The sequence below is a fragment of the Mizuhopecten yessoensis genome, unplaced genomic scaffold (assembly GCF_002113885.1).
Source record: "Mizuhopecten yessoensis strain PY_sf001 unplaced genomic scaffold, ASM211388v2 scaffold716277, whole genome shotgun sequence".
In the NCBI taxonomy this organism is placed as follows: Eukaryota; Metazoa; Mollusca; class Bivalvia; order Pectinida; family Pectinidae; genus Mizuhopecten; species Mizuhopecten yessoensis.
This window is the reverse complement of record NW_018480036.1, coordinates 465,222-482,786: the sequence shown is the minus strand read 5'-3', so window position 1 is coordinate 482,786 and position 17,565 is coordinate 465,222. Positions and strand designations below refer to the sequence as shown.

The window sequence follows — 17,565 nt, the reverse complement described above, 5'->3', positions numbered from 1 at the left end:
TATTAATGATATTTCGGTCAGTTTGTTTGCTTTATAAAGAAAACTATTTTCCCCCTCACAAATTGGACTACAAATATCTTCTAGGAAACAAACAAGAAAAGTAGAGCCTGCAATCTGATTTGAATAAATACATCACGTACTATCTGATATATGGTTATTTCCGCTCAAGTGATTTACTTGTGTTTAATCAACTCAGCCTGCAACAGCTGGCTATGTGTCGGGGTTGTATGAACCTCTAATCTGTATTCCGATCAGAAGGTGACAGGTGTAAATTATATTAATTCGCATGCACGCGCTTGTAACCTCAGAACCTGAGGATCTTGACGAGAGAACGTGCAAAAGACAATATTTCAGATTAAAAAAAATCATATCGTAACGTTTAAATTCCACGTGTAAGAGGCATCTCAACATATATATATATAGGAACAGTTTTGAGCAATAGTGAGTCAATTGAAAAACTCAAAGTTAAATGAAAACTCACAATTTACTATGTAATATTCAAAATAATCCAGTTTCATTTACATGTAAGTATAAAGAGAACGAATTGATCAGGAACATTTTGAAATAAATGTGAAATGTCAATTTGCTAATTCATTTGTTCGAGTAGTTTTATACTTCATTAATTTTATCATTTTTCCAATATTTATATATTTGAATTTTAGATTAGTAACGTACTTTTATTCTTCTTGCATGTTGTGTTACAGTCTATGGAATGTTACTTTTAAATCCATTTGTTTTTCGTAACATGATGCTACATAGCCACCCTCCTTCAATCATACTTCATTATTCACGGGCGCAAATAATCCGCAAGTCTTGTACATGGATCGATTTGGTCAGTATGATATAACTATATGTGATATAGTCAAAAAATGCATAAATCATTTCTCCTCGTGTCCCAAGCATGACGATTACGTGGATATATTACTAAGCAATATTACAGGAAATTGTAATTTACATGATATTTTTTTTATCATTACTGATGATTCTTAAATGATATACGGTACCGAAGGATGAACGGATGTTCCACAAACGGTAAGTCCTGAAATGGGTCTTTCAGTACATTAATATTTTGATTTGATATGAGCTGCGAGTCCTACATTTAAATATCTAAATGAGATATAAAACAGGTTCCTTTAATGACAAAACATAATGTAGAAATTTGATGCATTTTTTTTTTTTTTTTTTTTGAAAGACACTGGATCAGTGCGTATTTGGATAAGCGATATGATATCATGAAAATAGATACATGAAATTAACCTGTTCTGAAAGCATGTTAAAAACAAAAAATGTGATTTTACTTAAAACTAACGTTATATATGAAGAACCGCTAATAATCGCAGATATATCCAAGTACGAATAGAAAGGAAATTGTCAGTAATTTTAAACATACGTATTGTCCTTTAACTCTCAATTATTTGTAAATCTACATACCAAAGCGTTCTCTATTGCAGTTTAAATTGTGTTGATAGCCACAAACACACGTACCTTTATTACATTGGTAAACAGTGTTGATAGCCACAAACACACATATCTTTACTAAATTGGTAAACAGTGTTGATAGCCACAAACACACATATCTTTATTATATTGGTAAACAGTGTTGATAGCCACAAACACACATTTCTTTATTACATTGGTAAACAGTGTTGATAGCCACAGACACACTTATCTTTACTACATTGGTAAACAGTGTTGATAGCCACAAACACATATCTTTACTCCATTGGTAAACAGTGTTGATAGCCACAAACACACATATCTTTATTACATTGGTAAACAGTGTTGATAGCCACAGACACACTTATCATTACTACATTGGTAAACAGTGTTGATAGCCACAAACACACATATCTTTATTACATTGGTAAACAGTGTTGATAGCCACAGACACACTTATCTTTACTACATTGGTAAACAGTGTTGATAGCCACAAGCACACATATCTTTACTACATTGGTAAACATTGTTGATATTCAACCTGAACTTTCTGAATATTTTGAGGATTCTTCTGGTTTTGAAGTTTGCATTAAATATAAGTTTATAGAATCCTGATGTGTTTTGGTTGTTAGTATGGTGGTGCGTGGTCCTGACCATGGTTTATGGTTCCGTGTTGCTTCTGTTGAATCTCAAGTACAGCAACGACTCCAAAATCGTCCTCAGTCGGCTGTCCGCCGGACAGAGTAGCTGTGTTTGTCCAACTGCATCTTCAACAGCGAACGACAAACATGGAGAAAAGCAACACAAGGGGGAACCTTTACTCTGGCAAGCGGAGAGCGATGCGTCATTTCACAAAGGTATATACAACCCTTTCATGTACTACCCAAACAATTTAAACAGGTTCTCTTTTAATGTTGACAGATGGTTTCAGATTGATAGTGGGAATTTGTTATTTTTGTCGATTGGAATTATGTTAGATGCAAAAAATAAGTTGTGCGAATATTTCGACCGACCGGCTGATTTAATGTAACGAGGGTACATTATAATTGGTTAAAGACGGCTATCATAACGAAACCGTGTTGTTAATGTCAGAAAGAAGAGTATATCTTTAATATGTACAGTTTGTCTGAGTTTGATGCAACGTCACTATATACAAAGTATTTTCTTTACATAACATAACGCCGTACGCATCTTGCATATGATTAAATCGAAGACACGCCACCTGGTGGTGATACAAGTCAGACTAATTTGAATTACATCAAAAGAACTGCGCAACAGTCTAACGGTTATATTGACTGGCTTTGAAGTCGGCATTTGCTACTCTAACCTTTTACGGACAGGTACGTGTATCAACTTAGCGATTAATCAGGTTTTTTCACCTTAGACCAATCAAATAGGTAGCTGCGTGACCTTCCGTGAGTGAACGTTACTCCTGGAGTTTTAGGGGTACGTTCCACGGAGTGCCTACTTACCAAGCCAATCGTATGTCAATCTTACTGCCACATTTGTTGATTATAGTGATACTGCATATAAACAAAAAAGACGCATCCGTGAACATCTGATACATACGATTGTGCCAGGTCATACAGGTAATAAAGGAAATTCATTAAGCGTGCGGAAATGACATTTATTATACATGCATACTGTATCATAGGTGGGAATGAGTGATTTATAAACATACGAAGTTTCAACTAAACCAAATTTCCAACTCGAAATCGATGAGACTAGGACATTATATAAAACAAGATGGATTTACATGGTGGCTCTTGAAAATGTACAAGGACAACAGAACTAGGTGTTCAGGAAAGGTAATCCTCTTAAGCATGATCTGTGACGACCGCCATGGTAATCAAAGTAATCCAGCTGATGCCATGCCCTCAAAGCGAGAACTGGGGTAGTGGAAACGACACAGGAAGACACACCTATGCGGACATTTATTTGTTTATGTTACAAAGTGTGCTACAAAAAAGTTCACGACCATATATTTATATCGCCGTTTGCGATTACTTTTAACAAAAGGCTTTCATAATAACATAACGAAGGCGTTCCTTCAGATTTGTTCGATATATGGTAGTTGCTGATAGGAAATACCAATGATCTGATAGAAGATAAACACAATTGCTGACAGGGTACATATAACTAATCAAATGTTCCCTTGAGTTTTTCAGATCCACATTTTATTACTTTCACTTATGTAACTACACGACTGTAGCCCTGATTAACCTTTGATAGTTGCCTGATTGGACAACTAGCAGAAAATGCGATGAAACGTTGTGTATGAGAACTCGTTTTAACTTTTGAATCTAAAACAAACGGATCATGTACTTATCCTCATTATTAGTCGGTATTAGGAAAGACTGTAATAAGGAAGCACGATTAGCTAATGTTTCGCCAATTGAAAGATCGGAAAATGAATAGGTAGGGTTTCCTTGGTATTAAGCAAGCGTATTTATTTTTGAAATCAGAAAATGTGATTTTGTTTGCACAAGTTTTTTGTTATTAGATGTTTTGTCTGGTGAGACAACTGCACACTAGTCGTGCAGATTGTTAAGTGTAGTACACTATGTTTAGGCATCAACGTTTTAAATCATAAGTCATCAAGTTAATGATTAATAACACGATTCATTACTTCTATATTGGTACATCATACATTCTAACTGCAAACCATTACATTAAGTAACCTTTGGTGTAAGAGAAAAAATAATCGTTCACAAACTTAATTTTACGCAGTAACATTTCTTCATTTTTTAATACATATATAACTGAAATATATGTATCCAATCACACTTCTAAAATTGAAAAATACCCCTAACCCGTATTTACGATTTCCATTATCATTTACATGTATACAGATACCCCAACGACGAGAAAAAAAGTGTATCCAAGTTCATGTGTTATGAACAATATTAATTAATCACCATAACACGTCTGAAAAAAATCGATAAGTACTCGTTGATCGGGTTGGGGAGAGGGGTGGTGCCGTTATTTTGCAGTATTCAACTCTTGTATATGTCCGTTATCATTTCTAGCTTTAAGCTGGACAAATAGATAAGCACATGTGATGCTATTATATCATGTAATATTTTGTCAGCATTCATTCTTGTTTGTTTTTGTTTTTGTCTTCACATATTAATATATTACATTGACTACGTGTAGTATAGTGGATTATACGCTGGTGATATAGATAAATTAATCATTTCATCAGGATTATCTTACATTGTATTTCTAGGTCATCACGTGATTTTATTACAAAAATGAATATCAAATTTAACTCATATATTTTTCATTCATTTACTTTATCATTGTTTTAGAATGGGAGCATCGATACACAGTTATACTATTGCTGTTTCTATGTGGTTTAACCTGTTGTTTTCGATACAGGTGGCGATGATACGGTAGCGAGACGACTGGAGCAGAAGGTGAGGGTGTTGTGTTACATCATGACAAACCCTGAAAGTCTGGACACGAAAACTATACACGTGAAAAACACGTGGGCGAAACGATGTAACAAGGTCTTGTTCATCAGTTCTGTCACAAACAATACGTTCCCCACCGTCGGCGTCAACATAAGTGAGGGTCGACATCATCTGACAGGAAAAACAATGAAGGCGTTCGAGTATATTTACGAACATCACATAGACGACGCTGATTGGTTCCTTAAGGCGGATGATGATACGTACGTTATCTTAGAAAACCTACGTCATTTGTTAGAACCATATTCTCCAAATGAACCTGTTTACTTTGGACATCACTTCACACCGTATGTTAAACAGGGGTACCATAGTGGTGGCGCCGGATATGTCCTGAGTAAGGAGGCATTGCGCAGGCTCGTAGTAAATGGGATTCTTCCCCGCAATTGCACGATCGATGGATATGGGGAGGACCGGCATATGGTAAGAAGGATGCAAACAACGATATAAACATTTTTTTTAGTATTGTTTTACTCATTTACAAAACACCAGTGTAAACTTACGTCATACCTCACTATTACATTGTAGCTAAATTCAGTCAGTTTCTCATCCTCGAAAAGCAAGGAGTTTTGCTCTCTGAGGTTGAATGGAATATGCCATGACACAACTGAAGGTTCTGTACGCATCACCTTGTGGATAATACAAGTAAACTAGTCGTATCCGTTTGATGTGCATGAAACGAATCGAGCAGCATTGTAACGGTAACAATTGGCCGGCATTTAAGTCGACTGACGCTCCTCTGTAATTTTCAAAGGACAGGTATCAGCATATAGCGATTATTTTTACTCGACACCAGCCGAATAGCTAGCCGTGTGCTTTTGATTTTGTCCTAAATGACATATTCAAGAAATTTACTGAACGTCAGTTAGCATAACAAAGAAATTCGGAGGATTGCATTTTATGACATTTACGTATGACATATTCCTTGCTAAGCGATTTGAAAAAACCCCAGGTTTGTATTTTGTTTAGCAATTATGAGGTTTTTGTGTGTTTACAACAGGGTGGCTGCATGCAGAATGTGGGGGTGAGAATTGTTAACAGTACAGACTCCCTGGGAAGGAGCAGATTCCACTGTTTTCAGCCATGGGGTCACTTATTTGGGAAATACCCTGAATGGTACATCAGATACGACGCTAACGGAGCAAAGTCTGTAAGTAACATCTAAACGACATGTTTTCACAGCGAAAACTTATGATATTGCACATTTTGAAATGACAAAACACCTTTTAAATCAAACCCAATTATAGAAAAAGATTATACAAATAAAAGTATGTTTAATCATGTTTAATTGAGAAAGAAATGCAGGTTTACCCAAACAGGAAGCGTATGTATCGCATACAAGGCATTTTCAATGACACCATCGATAAATGATAATATTTTACACGTGAACTGTTATATATAGTTATCCTATTCTAGATGTACCATTGAGTCCTGTATAGAATGGGGTAACACTCCTTATTTTGAAATGTTTGGCGGCATTTCGATTGACCAATCACATGCCTCATTACATCTCAAATGAAATAAACTATTTATGTATTGCTATTTTGTTAATGCGTTGTACAAGCAATTCCGGAATGTAAGAGTTATCGCTCTTTCGATATATAGAACCATTTGATGTCCGTGTGGCAAATCAACGTAATCAATTACTCGTAATATTTTGATACCGATATATCAGACGTTCATATAACCAGGCCAATTTTAAACGTTTCAGGGCCAGAACAGTATCAGCGATTACGCCGTTTCCTTCCATTATATTTCACCTCAGTTAATGTACGGTTTGGAGTACGTGGTGTATCACCTTCGACCGTACGGCATCAAAATGGCGGACAATGAGTGAGAAACTTGACACGGCTATATGTGTAAGAAATTCGAAAGTGATGGAGGTGTCTGTGCAAAGTTCGCCTTTCCTACCAATGTTTCAGATCCTTGAAAATGGAAAATGGAAATTCGTTAAGTGACATTTTTGTGGTCTTTACATTTGGCGATTTGGCTTTATAAACCTGTCGATTAAAAAGTTGGCGATCAATCGTAATAGCGCTGTCACAAGCACTATACTTTAATTTGGCAACTAACATGGTAAATAGATTATTTCAATCGGACATTATAAGTAGTCGCCAAGGTTTATAATAAGGTTACTGGTTTTATTAATCTGTTCACCGTAACAACTCTTTATGAAGTACATGTAATTGTGTTGTGCCTGTTAATATTTCAGAAACAATATACACGTACATTGTTTGCAAATCTTGACAGCTATTCTGTATTAGTGTAAATCAGAACACTTATACTAGCCGTATAGGCTCATTTTATTCCACTGTTTTACACGTTGGCGATTGAAATAAAGGAAACTGAAATATTGGCAACATAGATATATTACCTAATTTTAGTTCCTCTAAATACAAGAAGATATAGAGGGCCTCCACCCTATGCATAATGGGCCTGTTTTATCCATCCGACAACGTATCTACTGCGTGGTAGCCCTTGCGCATTACTCCGCCGGTAACACACCCTAGCATCAGTTGTTGGGCCAATGTGCCGTGATAGAGACTTTAGTTAAGGTCATGAGCTTAGTAGTCAGCTATAACCTTGATTGGATGTGTCAGTTACTCTACGTCAAAAAAACACAGCCGTATAGTGCTTTTAACTGATATAAAAGTTATAATGGGATTAAAGACATGATCGGATTTGTTTTCTACATTTGAATTATCCCGGTGGAGTTACATGTATGTAGTTTTACTTATAACTAAAATCAAAATATTTCTTAACCGAATTGATCCAATTAATTCAAATTGAAAAATAAAGTTGAAAGTATGTAATAAAATGTCGTTATTTATTCCTTCTTGTTTTATTTATTTATTCACAAACCGATGCATATATAAATCGTATCGAAATTGACTATTATTCCGTAATTATGTTAAACATGCATCGATGATTGTTATCTAAAGGTAAAACTGCTATACTAAATAATTATGCATCCATTAACAATGCAATATGTAGGTAGGGAAATCAGCAATTAATTAATCTCTCCTCAATAATCGTCTGTTCCAGAATATACAAAGAGTCCATTGCTGGAGTTAGATACATTAGGCACAAGATAAATAGCAAGATATTGCATAACATGTTCACACACTTCCCTACAAAAGAATCACAAACAAGTAATTTGTGAACATTTTGATAATTCATGTAAATATATATTTATACTCTGTATGCACAAGGTTCTGCAACCATTTATCCAATAGTGAATTGAATTTGTAGTCGAATAAAACGTTTTGTTGTATTGGAAATAACGTTTAACCTTTTTTATATTGATTTGAAATTAACCCCAGTTCGCATATGATTTTTGCATTTTATATACATTTCTAACTAAGGGGTTTCAGATTTTCAGATTTTTTTTTGGTCCTTAGCATCATCGATGAGTACTAGATGGACGGAACAGTTGAAAGTTGAATTGTAATTCATTTATCCTTGTCATACTGTATCTATGAACAAATTTTATTTGAGCAATCACATGTGCGTTTTTTACCTTGATTATTTATATCGGCCTATTTTATTCCCTTTAAAGGTTTGATACATCTCTGTAGTTCATGTATACATGTATAGCATACACGACCCGGGAGCGGTTGTTTGTAGACTTGTTAGGTTAACGATCTGTTAAAGTCAATATAAAGTAAGTAGTTTTCAAGATTCGTCAAAGTTTCATGTAGATTGTAAAATAAAGAAAATGGGTTCTAGATGACAGCGACAATGAAACAGACTCAAAAAGCAGTGGTGTGTAGGTAGGAATTTAATTGGAAAAAAATAAAATAAAATAAAGATAACCCAAACATCATTACACTACACACACACAATAAAGAAGAAGAATTAAGCAACTAGAAATACACAAGGAGAAAGGACCATATTAAATCCTTACCTACGTCATATTGAATGGTTTTTGTAATATCAGAAAATTATTCATAAATTGAGAGGACTAAGTCACCAAAAGTGACAAAGATATAGCAGAGGTGCTGGCAGAGTTCTTCACTTCCAGAACCAGAGGACCACATGTCCAGTATGGACCGTGTTACGGATAATATGATCGGATATGAAGTACAGTAATAGATCCCAGTGTTGTCTTTAGACCTCTGGAAGAGCTTAAAACGTCGAAATCCCCAGGCCTAGATAATATTCAACCGCGTGTATTGAAAGAAATAAGTTCCGTCATAAGCCGCCCGTTATCAATCATATATACTACTTCTGTATCACAGGATCAGTACCTGATGACTGGAGACTAGCAAACGTAGCTGCGTTTTTCAAAAAAGGAGACCGCAAATCAGCAAGCAACTATAGACCTATAAGCCAAACGTCCAGAAAAGAGCAACTAAATTGATACCGACATACATGTACTACCCAGAGGGACCTGAGGTATTGCAGCTCCTAACATTGGCTTACAGACGTATCAGGGGAGACACGATTGAACTTTTTAAAATAATGAAAGGGTAAGATGATCCCGAAGTGTCCAAGTTCATGTCACAAAATAAGAACAATACTGTTACAAGGGGTCATGAGTATGAACTGTTCAAGGATAGAACGCGCCTTAACATGAGAAAGGATTCATTTTGTCAAAGAACTGTTGGCATCTGGAACAGGTTGTCACCAGAGATGATGTTATCAAGAACTATCAAATCTTTCGAGTTTTGCCTAGACCATCACTGGAGAAACGAACCGATACTCTATAATTATAGAGAACCTGTTTTATTATCGACCCGTAGTTAAATATATGAACTGAATATACTTCCTGATAACTTATTATCAAATTAATGTTGTGAACACTAATTACTCAAATGTGGAATTTATATATGATTTACTTTTTTCACCTTACCTATCAATGATAAATGTTATTCAAATGTCCATGCTCTTGTCAGATTTTGTTCAAACCGTATTGAGCTGGCAGCAGAGGACTTTTGTAGGTCATACAGTCAGAATAAAATATATGTACATGTATCTGTGTATCTGTGTATAGACTAGCATTTCATGTTAAGCGTGCCAGACAAAAGTCTAGCTGCAAGGTTACGGCCGACTTCGGGGACCATTAGCCCTCCTTTACAGTCAACATTGGTCACGTAAGATAATAATTAGAAATACTACGTAGGAAACACCTTTTTAAACATATAAAAAATACACAGATAGAGATATGTCGAACAAAGTAAATTTTAAATAACCAAAAGAACTGTATACATTTTAACGACACATGTGAAAGGAAATTTAAAAAGTTGGGATTCAATCCGATACTTCAAACACTATATTTAACCGTCACCAATACTAAACAGCTCGGTTGCCACTAAGCTGGCACGACCAATAAAAACGTGTGTTCGCCTGTTTTGAATTATTGCTTACATAAACGATAAATCTCTTGTGCATATGATTTGAATGTTGACACTCTAACAGGCAATACAGTAATAGGACGTTAATGTGAAAGGTCGTTGTGGTCTGCCTCTACCTGCTATTATACCGAGATACAGTATTAGGAGTGTCCATATGTAATTTATCCACATGATGTTTTATTCGTATTATTAGTTTTAGAAATGAAGATTGTGATATATGAATTAATGAACTACTTAGAAAAACAAACGCATGCATTTATACGCCCAGTCTGACCTGAACAGATACACAACCTACTATTTGATATTCACTTGTGGTTGATCAACTAGGCGTGCTTCAGCTGGTATATGCAAATGATGTAAGAGTCTTACCATCTGTATTACGTCCAGGGTGACAGGCGGCAGTAATATCAATTCGCATGCAAGCACTGCTAGCATAAGAAGGGGTTCTGGATGAGGGACTTTTTAAAGACAATCTGAATCATCTCAAAGTTAGGAAATACCTCAAGTAATATTAATCATGTAGAAAATCTAAATGTGAGAACTTGCAAAGCAATATCATATCGATAGGAAGTCTAGAGATGAGTATCCTAATGGGTTGATTACCTATCAAAAGATATCAATGAATTGGATGAAAAGTGTGGACTCCCTACCTATTGTTAAGTTCGTTTATAAGAGTGATGCGTGTCAATTGTGTACTTAAGTTTTCATCTCATTTACCAATAGATTTGATTAGCACTGCATTGTAGTTTTGTAATTGCTTTGCTATCATTATATGGTTATCGTTGTAAATTATGTTCCACTGTTAACCTTGTTCCACATACTCTGTAACACACGTGTAACATTTGTTTCAGCACCCCCGTGTGTATACTTAAGTTCTGTGAGCCTCATACATAAATTCGATTTTATTGATGTCAGATTATGTTCATGTGTCAGTCAATGAATGTACCGATCATTTCTCCCCTCGGCTTGGGTTAATACCCGTGAAACGGCAATAGGTATGAACATATAACTTGCATTACTGATGTTTCTCAAGTAGTCACGCTACTATAGGATGTATGTGTGCAGAAACGGTAAGTTATCGTAGTGGTCACTTAATTCATTGGTTGTGTTTTCGTTTTATGTAATATACGAGACCTACATATTTTTTGTTTCATTAAATATAGTCTAAACGCTATAAATAATTGTGATTTTTATTGATATTTCAATATTTTTCATGTCGTAGAACAAATATTGCAACAACCGAAAAAAATAAAATGCTACTGATTTCTATTTGCGCTAACTTTTTTACCTTAAACGAAATTTTCTCCCAATCCTCCAATCACAAACAGACAGTTTACGGTTCGGCTTTGTCCATGTATCCATAATCATCATTAAGATACCGACCGTTTGACACTTTATATATCGATGAGTGCGCCATAAAAATGAAAATTGCGTTAAAAAGTATATGTAGCCATCCTTTACACATCAATGTACATTATTTGCATATAATATGAATCTGTTAAATACTAAGTAAAATGAATATTTAATGTTGTTTACGAAATACTTACGTGGTTCTGATGTTAGTATGGTTGTGTGTGGTCCTGGCAATTGTGTATGGTTTTGATGTCAGTATGGTTGAGTGTGGTCCTGACAATTGTGTATGGTTTTGATGTCAGTATGGTTGAGTGTGGTCCTGCCAATTGTGTATGGTTTTGATGTCAGTATGGTTGTGTGTAGTCCTGACAATAGTGTATGGTTTTGATGTCAGTATGGTTGAGTGTGATCCTGACAATTGTGTATGGTTTTGATGTCAGTATGGTTGAGTGTGGTCCTGGCAATTGTGTCTGGTTTTGATGTCAGTATGGTTGAGTGTGGTCCTGACACTTGTGTATGGTTTTGATGTCAGTATGGTTGAGTGTAGTACTGACAATAGTGTATGGTTTTGATGTCAGTATGGTTGAGTTTGGTCCTGACAATTGCGTATGGTTTTGATGTCAGTATGGTTGAGTGTGGTCCTGACAATTGTGTATGGTTATGATGTCAGTATGGTTGTGTGTAGTCCTGACAATTGTGTATGGTTTTGATGTCAGTATGGTTGAGTATGGTCCTGACAATTGTGTATGGTGCCGCGCTGCTGTGGATGAATCTCAAGTACAGCCACGATTCCGCAGACATCTTAACTCGTCTGTCTTCAAGACAGACGGCCTGTGTTTGTCCACCAACGGAAACGACGGTGAACTACAAACAAAGAGAGGAGCAACATCAACAGGAACCTGGTCTCTGGCAAGAGGACAGTGACGCGTCCTTCCATCACGGTAGGTATGAACTCTAGCATACGTTACCCAACCATTTCAAATTTGATTTGTTTGTGACCTAATGGATTTCACCTATTGTTCCAGAGTGATTGAGGTTTTACTGTTTTTAAGTAATGCTACAAACGTCTGTCAAGTAACGTAACACAACGTCAATACACAAGTAGGAAACCGGAACGGGAAGCCAGTGCAAAAATGGCAACATATGCATAAAGAAATGAACAAAAGCGACATATACAACCCGGAGATATTATTTAAATAATTTTGAAAAGTATTTATTTTTTCCTTCAGCACATGTGCCACCTTTTGTCATGACGCCCGTCGAATCCCGAATAGTAGTTTGTTGTTCGTGATTGTTGACACTGTGGTATGTTTAAAGACAAATGAATCGCTAATCTTCCTGAGACATTTGTCGTTGACAGATGAAGCACTTACCTTCTAGGATATTTTTTTTGCAGAGGTACTTATTGTCTTACCAGTTATAGTGTCTCCACGGTTTTTCTAGTTGTATTATACCTTCGCCACTGAGATGTGATTATGTCCCTGTTGTACATGCCTCATACAAAAAAACACTAGTGGTTAACTCCACATATAATGAGAATAGAATATTCCGGTTTAAGCAACCAGGAGTTAGTAGATATATGATCATGGCTGTTTAATTGTCTTACATTATTAACAATAATCTATGTGATCAGGCCATATGTTGTCTTCACACATTAATTTATTTTAAGCATATATATATATATATAATCATAAAAACATTTCAAAGTCCTTGTGATGGTTAAATAAAAAAAGAAAAAAGAAAAAAAGAGTTTCTTCGACTTCCCTAACTGTAGATCCTCTCAAGAGGAGAAAGCGCTAGGGAAGTCGAAGAAACTCCTGTCTTATTTTTTCTTTTTTAACCATAACAGGGACTTTGAATGTTTTTCCGATTATATATACATGTATAAAAAAAGACAAGAGTTTCTTCGACTTATACATATATAATAACACTACACTATTCTATGAAGCTCATTTAACTGACATGCTGCATACTGTACCATCTCGTTTTATCGAAAATAATATTACGTTATAGCAAATTATTTTTTATTTTCATTTCGTTATAACGAAGTAATATTTCGATAAAACAAAATAAACAAGTGCATAGCATTTCAGTTTAGGGGCTCCAAACTATTCTGTCCTGTCATATTTAATTTTTACCGAAAAGAAGGTTACTTACATTGTTAACGTGATATTTTCCCCCATGATCTGACTTACAGATGATGACGACACGGTAGCGAGACGACTCGAGCAGAAGGTGAGGGTGTTGTGTTACATCATGACACACCCTGACAACCTGGACAAGAAAACTATACACGTGAAAAACACGTGGACGAAACGATGTAACAAGGTCTTGTTCATCAGTTCTGTCACAAACGTTACATTTCCGACCGTCGGCGTCACCGACACTGAGGGGCGGAAACATCTTACAGAAAAGACAATGAAGGCATTTGAGTATATTTACGAACATCACATAGACGACGCTGATTGGTTCCTCAAGGCGGATGATGATACGTACGTTGTCTTAGAAAACCTACGTCATTTGTTAGAACCATATTCTCCGAATGAACCAGTTTATTTCGGACATCACTTCAAGACACTGGCAAAACAAGGATATCACAGTGGTGGAGCCGGATACGTCCTGAGTAAGGAGGCATTGCGCAGGCTCGTGATTAATGGTATTCCTTCCGGTAAATGTACATTACAGGGATCGGAAGAGGACGTGTTTTTGGTAAGAAGGAACAAAATGTAGTTTTATTATTTATATTCCTTCATAGTGAAAAAACCCGTATAAGATATGATACCGATTGTAACTCGAAATTTCATTGTAACAGCACTTTTGTTGACGTGTCAGTAGATATGTCTATTTAAGGAGATCTTTTAAGGTGTTTTTTTTCATTTTTATACTATCTGGAATATGTACATGTACAAATGTAATATTTCGTTATGCATTATAAATCAATGTTTGACCTGTGTTTGAACCAGGGTAGGTGCATGCAATACGTCGGGGTGAGGACGGGTAACAGTACCGACTCTTTGGGAAGAAGTCGATTCCACTGTTTTAAGCCGTGGACACACCTGAGGGGAGGTTACCCAGAATGGTACTTAAGATACGATGCTAACGGAGCACAATATGTAAGTTATACCTTATATTTTTCATTCAAGAAATTAAAGATACTACAGATATTATTGTTATAACAAACCACGTACATATCCTAATCGAACCGTTTGAATTAGAAGTAGTTCATTGCTTCAATTAACATTACAACTTGGTAAAGGTAATTATTATTTCAAATAGAATATATTAAACCGAACCGATATCTAGAATAGTTTGTCACTAGCATGCCTAATGACTGGGAATATGCCAACATAATGTCATGTGAACGGTAACTAAATTAACGTAAATAGGAACAAATGTTTACATCGGAATTCCATATAACGGGAACAATGTTGATCGTTTCAGGGCCAGGACAGTGTCAGTGATTACGCCATTTCTTTCCACTACGTTCAACCTGCGTTTATGTATGGTTACGAGTATTTTGTTTATCACCTTCGACCTTACGGCATCAGAATGGCGGACGATGAGTACGAAACGTGACATATTCATTCGTAAGCAACTTGAATTGATAAATTGAAGGAGGTGGCTATGTAAAGGACGGTTTCCATATCAACGTTTGTTTAGGAAACAGTAGATGTAATAAATACTCAAATATTGCGATATAACTTAGTACACTATATACAATTGTCATTTTACATATAGATAATACATATTTTACATATTGATTCCTCCATTCTAACCTTTTAACCTACCCTATTGACGTGAATTTTTTATCATTCTCAAACTTGTTGGATAACAAAGCGTATATTTATCCACTTTATGTTATGACTGGTACTTTTTCAGTGCAAAATATTTTTGACAGGTTATACCATTATATTTCTGTAAAAATCTATCGTTAAAATTAAGAACATAAGACTAATTTTCATAGCAATAACTGCAATAGTTTGAATATAGTTCTCGATCATGAAAAATCAGTATCCTTGTTTGAGAGAGAGAAAGAAAAAATCGCGCTATCCCTACAAACGTTCTGCCAGTCATCATATTTCGGTTCCTTTGAATGCTGTGTTTTGTTTACGCAAGTTCTACATTTTAACGATTTCAAATACAATACAATTCAAACGGGTCGTTCAGTAATAACGGAATCAGATAGTGCATGCCTTTATATATATATTAGTGCGGCACTTTCAACAAAACTCAAGCTATAATATTTGCTTGGTTATGAACATATGGACACTGATCTCATTCCTCACCTCACAGCTATTGCATGTGCAAATACAAGTCAAATTCATGTTATTAGTTTTATTGAATACGAAATGTTCTTCCTTCGTCAATTATGTTTTTATGTCATTTATTCAATTAGTAACCGCAATGTCTCGTATACACTATTAGTGTCGATCCGAAATTTGTACTATGTCATATATATTATTCCGTCTTTTCGTATTGCAGAGTTATCTTCTCTTGTGAGCAGGTATTGATTGTTACGTCATTGGTTTGTGAGAGTAACGTCATCAATTTTTGAGAAAACGACGTATTTTTCTTACACAACCCAATGACTTAACAATCAATACCTCCTCACAAGAGAAGATAACTCTGCAATACGCAAAGACGGAATAGGACTGGCAATGCAGTACGCACTTTACTTACGGGTGCGTGTACTAATCACGAAAGTTTGTATCGTCGAAATTGTTCGTTTGCGCTATCCCACGAAATACGTTCTTCAAAAATGTAGTATACTGTATTGAAATGTACGACAGGCCCACTAAACACTTTCTACAAACTTTTTATTGCAACATCTAACAAGGTTAAAAAGTTTCTACGGAAACATCACCAGTGCTCACAAGGTTTATACAAAAACATACACTTACTACAGAAACACAAAACAAAGATTTCGATATCATTTCAGGAACAACAAAACGTTCACAAAATGTCTACGAAATCACAAGATATGGTTAACAAAATTACTAGAGAAGCAATATCCATGTTTACAAACTTACTAATGAAACAACAAATAAATCACAAATCTTCTAGAAAAAATATAATCCAAAATGACCAGAAACTAAGTACAGAAACACACTATATGACGAAGATATGCAAGAATGCAACAACGTTCATAAACTTCCAACGGAATCATAAAAAAAGTGACAAACAGACTATAGAAACCCAAATCAATATTACAGTTATATATTATATATTTTATTGTAGATATCCTAAATGTCTTCAACTTCCCGGTTTATCAGGGATTAAGAGAAGAATACATCTGATGTTTGATCACTGCATGCATATTGTCAGGGTCACTAAAATAGGAATTGGGGAATATTTGTATGATATTGTGCCCAACATTTCGTTTCCAACATTCACGCCTACATGTCTTTTAATGGCAATAGCTGTTAAAAGGACGTTAACCCCGATACATTAAACAAAACTCGTCAACTGGAAACAAACAACAAAAGAAATATGTTCCTGAATATAAGAATCGTCACATATGTTTAAGGGATGCAAATCAGTCTTCATAAACAACTAGGAGATATATGGTATTTTCAACTATTCACTGAGGGATTATTAGGCTTAATTCACACATCTACTGGTAAAACATACGTCATAAACATGCTTCTGGAAGAAAAATAATAGCACATGTATACAGGATACTTAAAACAATACCAATAACATTTCTAAGGAAATATCAATTTGTTTACGATTTGTTTAGAGGAACAGACAACCATTGTTCGGAAACAACAATGTTCCCACACTAACGACAGGAGCATAATGCAATATATACGAGATTGTACAAATCTGCTCAAAACAGCAGTGTTCAAAATTTTCTGGGGTAAAAACACAGTAATGTTTATAAACATGAGAGAAAAATATAACCAAAGTTTATCAAACTTACTACAGAAACGTAAGAAAAACACAAC

The 17,565-nt window shown here is 35.4% G+C and overlaps 1 protein-coding gene across 1 annotated transcript; it reads left to right on the top strand.

The window, feature by feature from the left end:
- The first annotated feature begins 803 nt into the window (after positions 1–803).
- LOC110442543 lies at positions 804–15,405 on the top strand. The gene is made up of 9 exons (XM_021486196.1): positions 804–1,032; positions 2,070–2,294; positions 4,819–5,330; positions 5,908–6,057; positions 6,619–6,740; positions 12,314–12,558; positions 13,815–14,326; positions 14,581–14,730; positions 15,059–15,405. Exons 1-9 carry the CDS (start codon positions 1,011–1,013, stop codon positions 15,191–15,193), a joined length of 2,073 nt encoding a protein of 690 aa, XP_021341871.1. The 5' UTR covers positions 804–1,010; the 3' UTR covers positions 15,194–15,405.
- The last annotated feature ends 2,160 nt before the right edge of the window (positions 15,406–17,565 follow it).

Bases quoted from the DNA above. Each gene is read 5' to 3' on its own strand.
- LOC110442543 (XM_021486196.1), top strand. From the start codon at position 1,011: ATGAACGGATGTTCCACAAACG. The intron at 6,058-6,618 runs GTAAGTAACATC...TAAACGTTTCAG, and splicing joins ACGCTAACGGAGCAAAGTCT to GGCCAGAACAGTATCAGCGA. The intron at 12,559-13,814 runs GTAGGTATGAAC...TCTGACTTACAG, and splicing joins TGACGCGTCCTTCCATCACG to ATGATGACGACACGGTAGCG.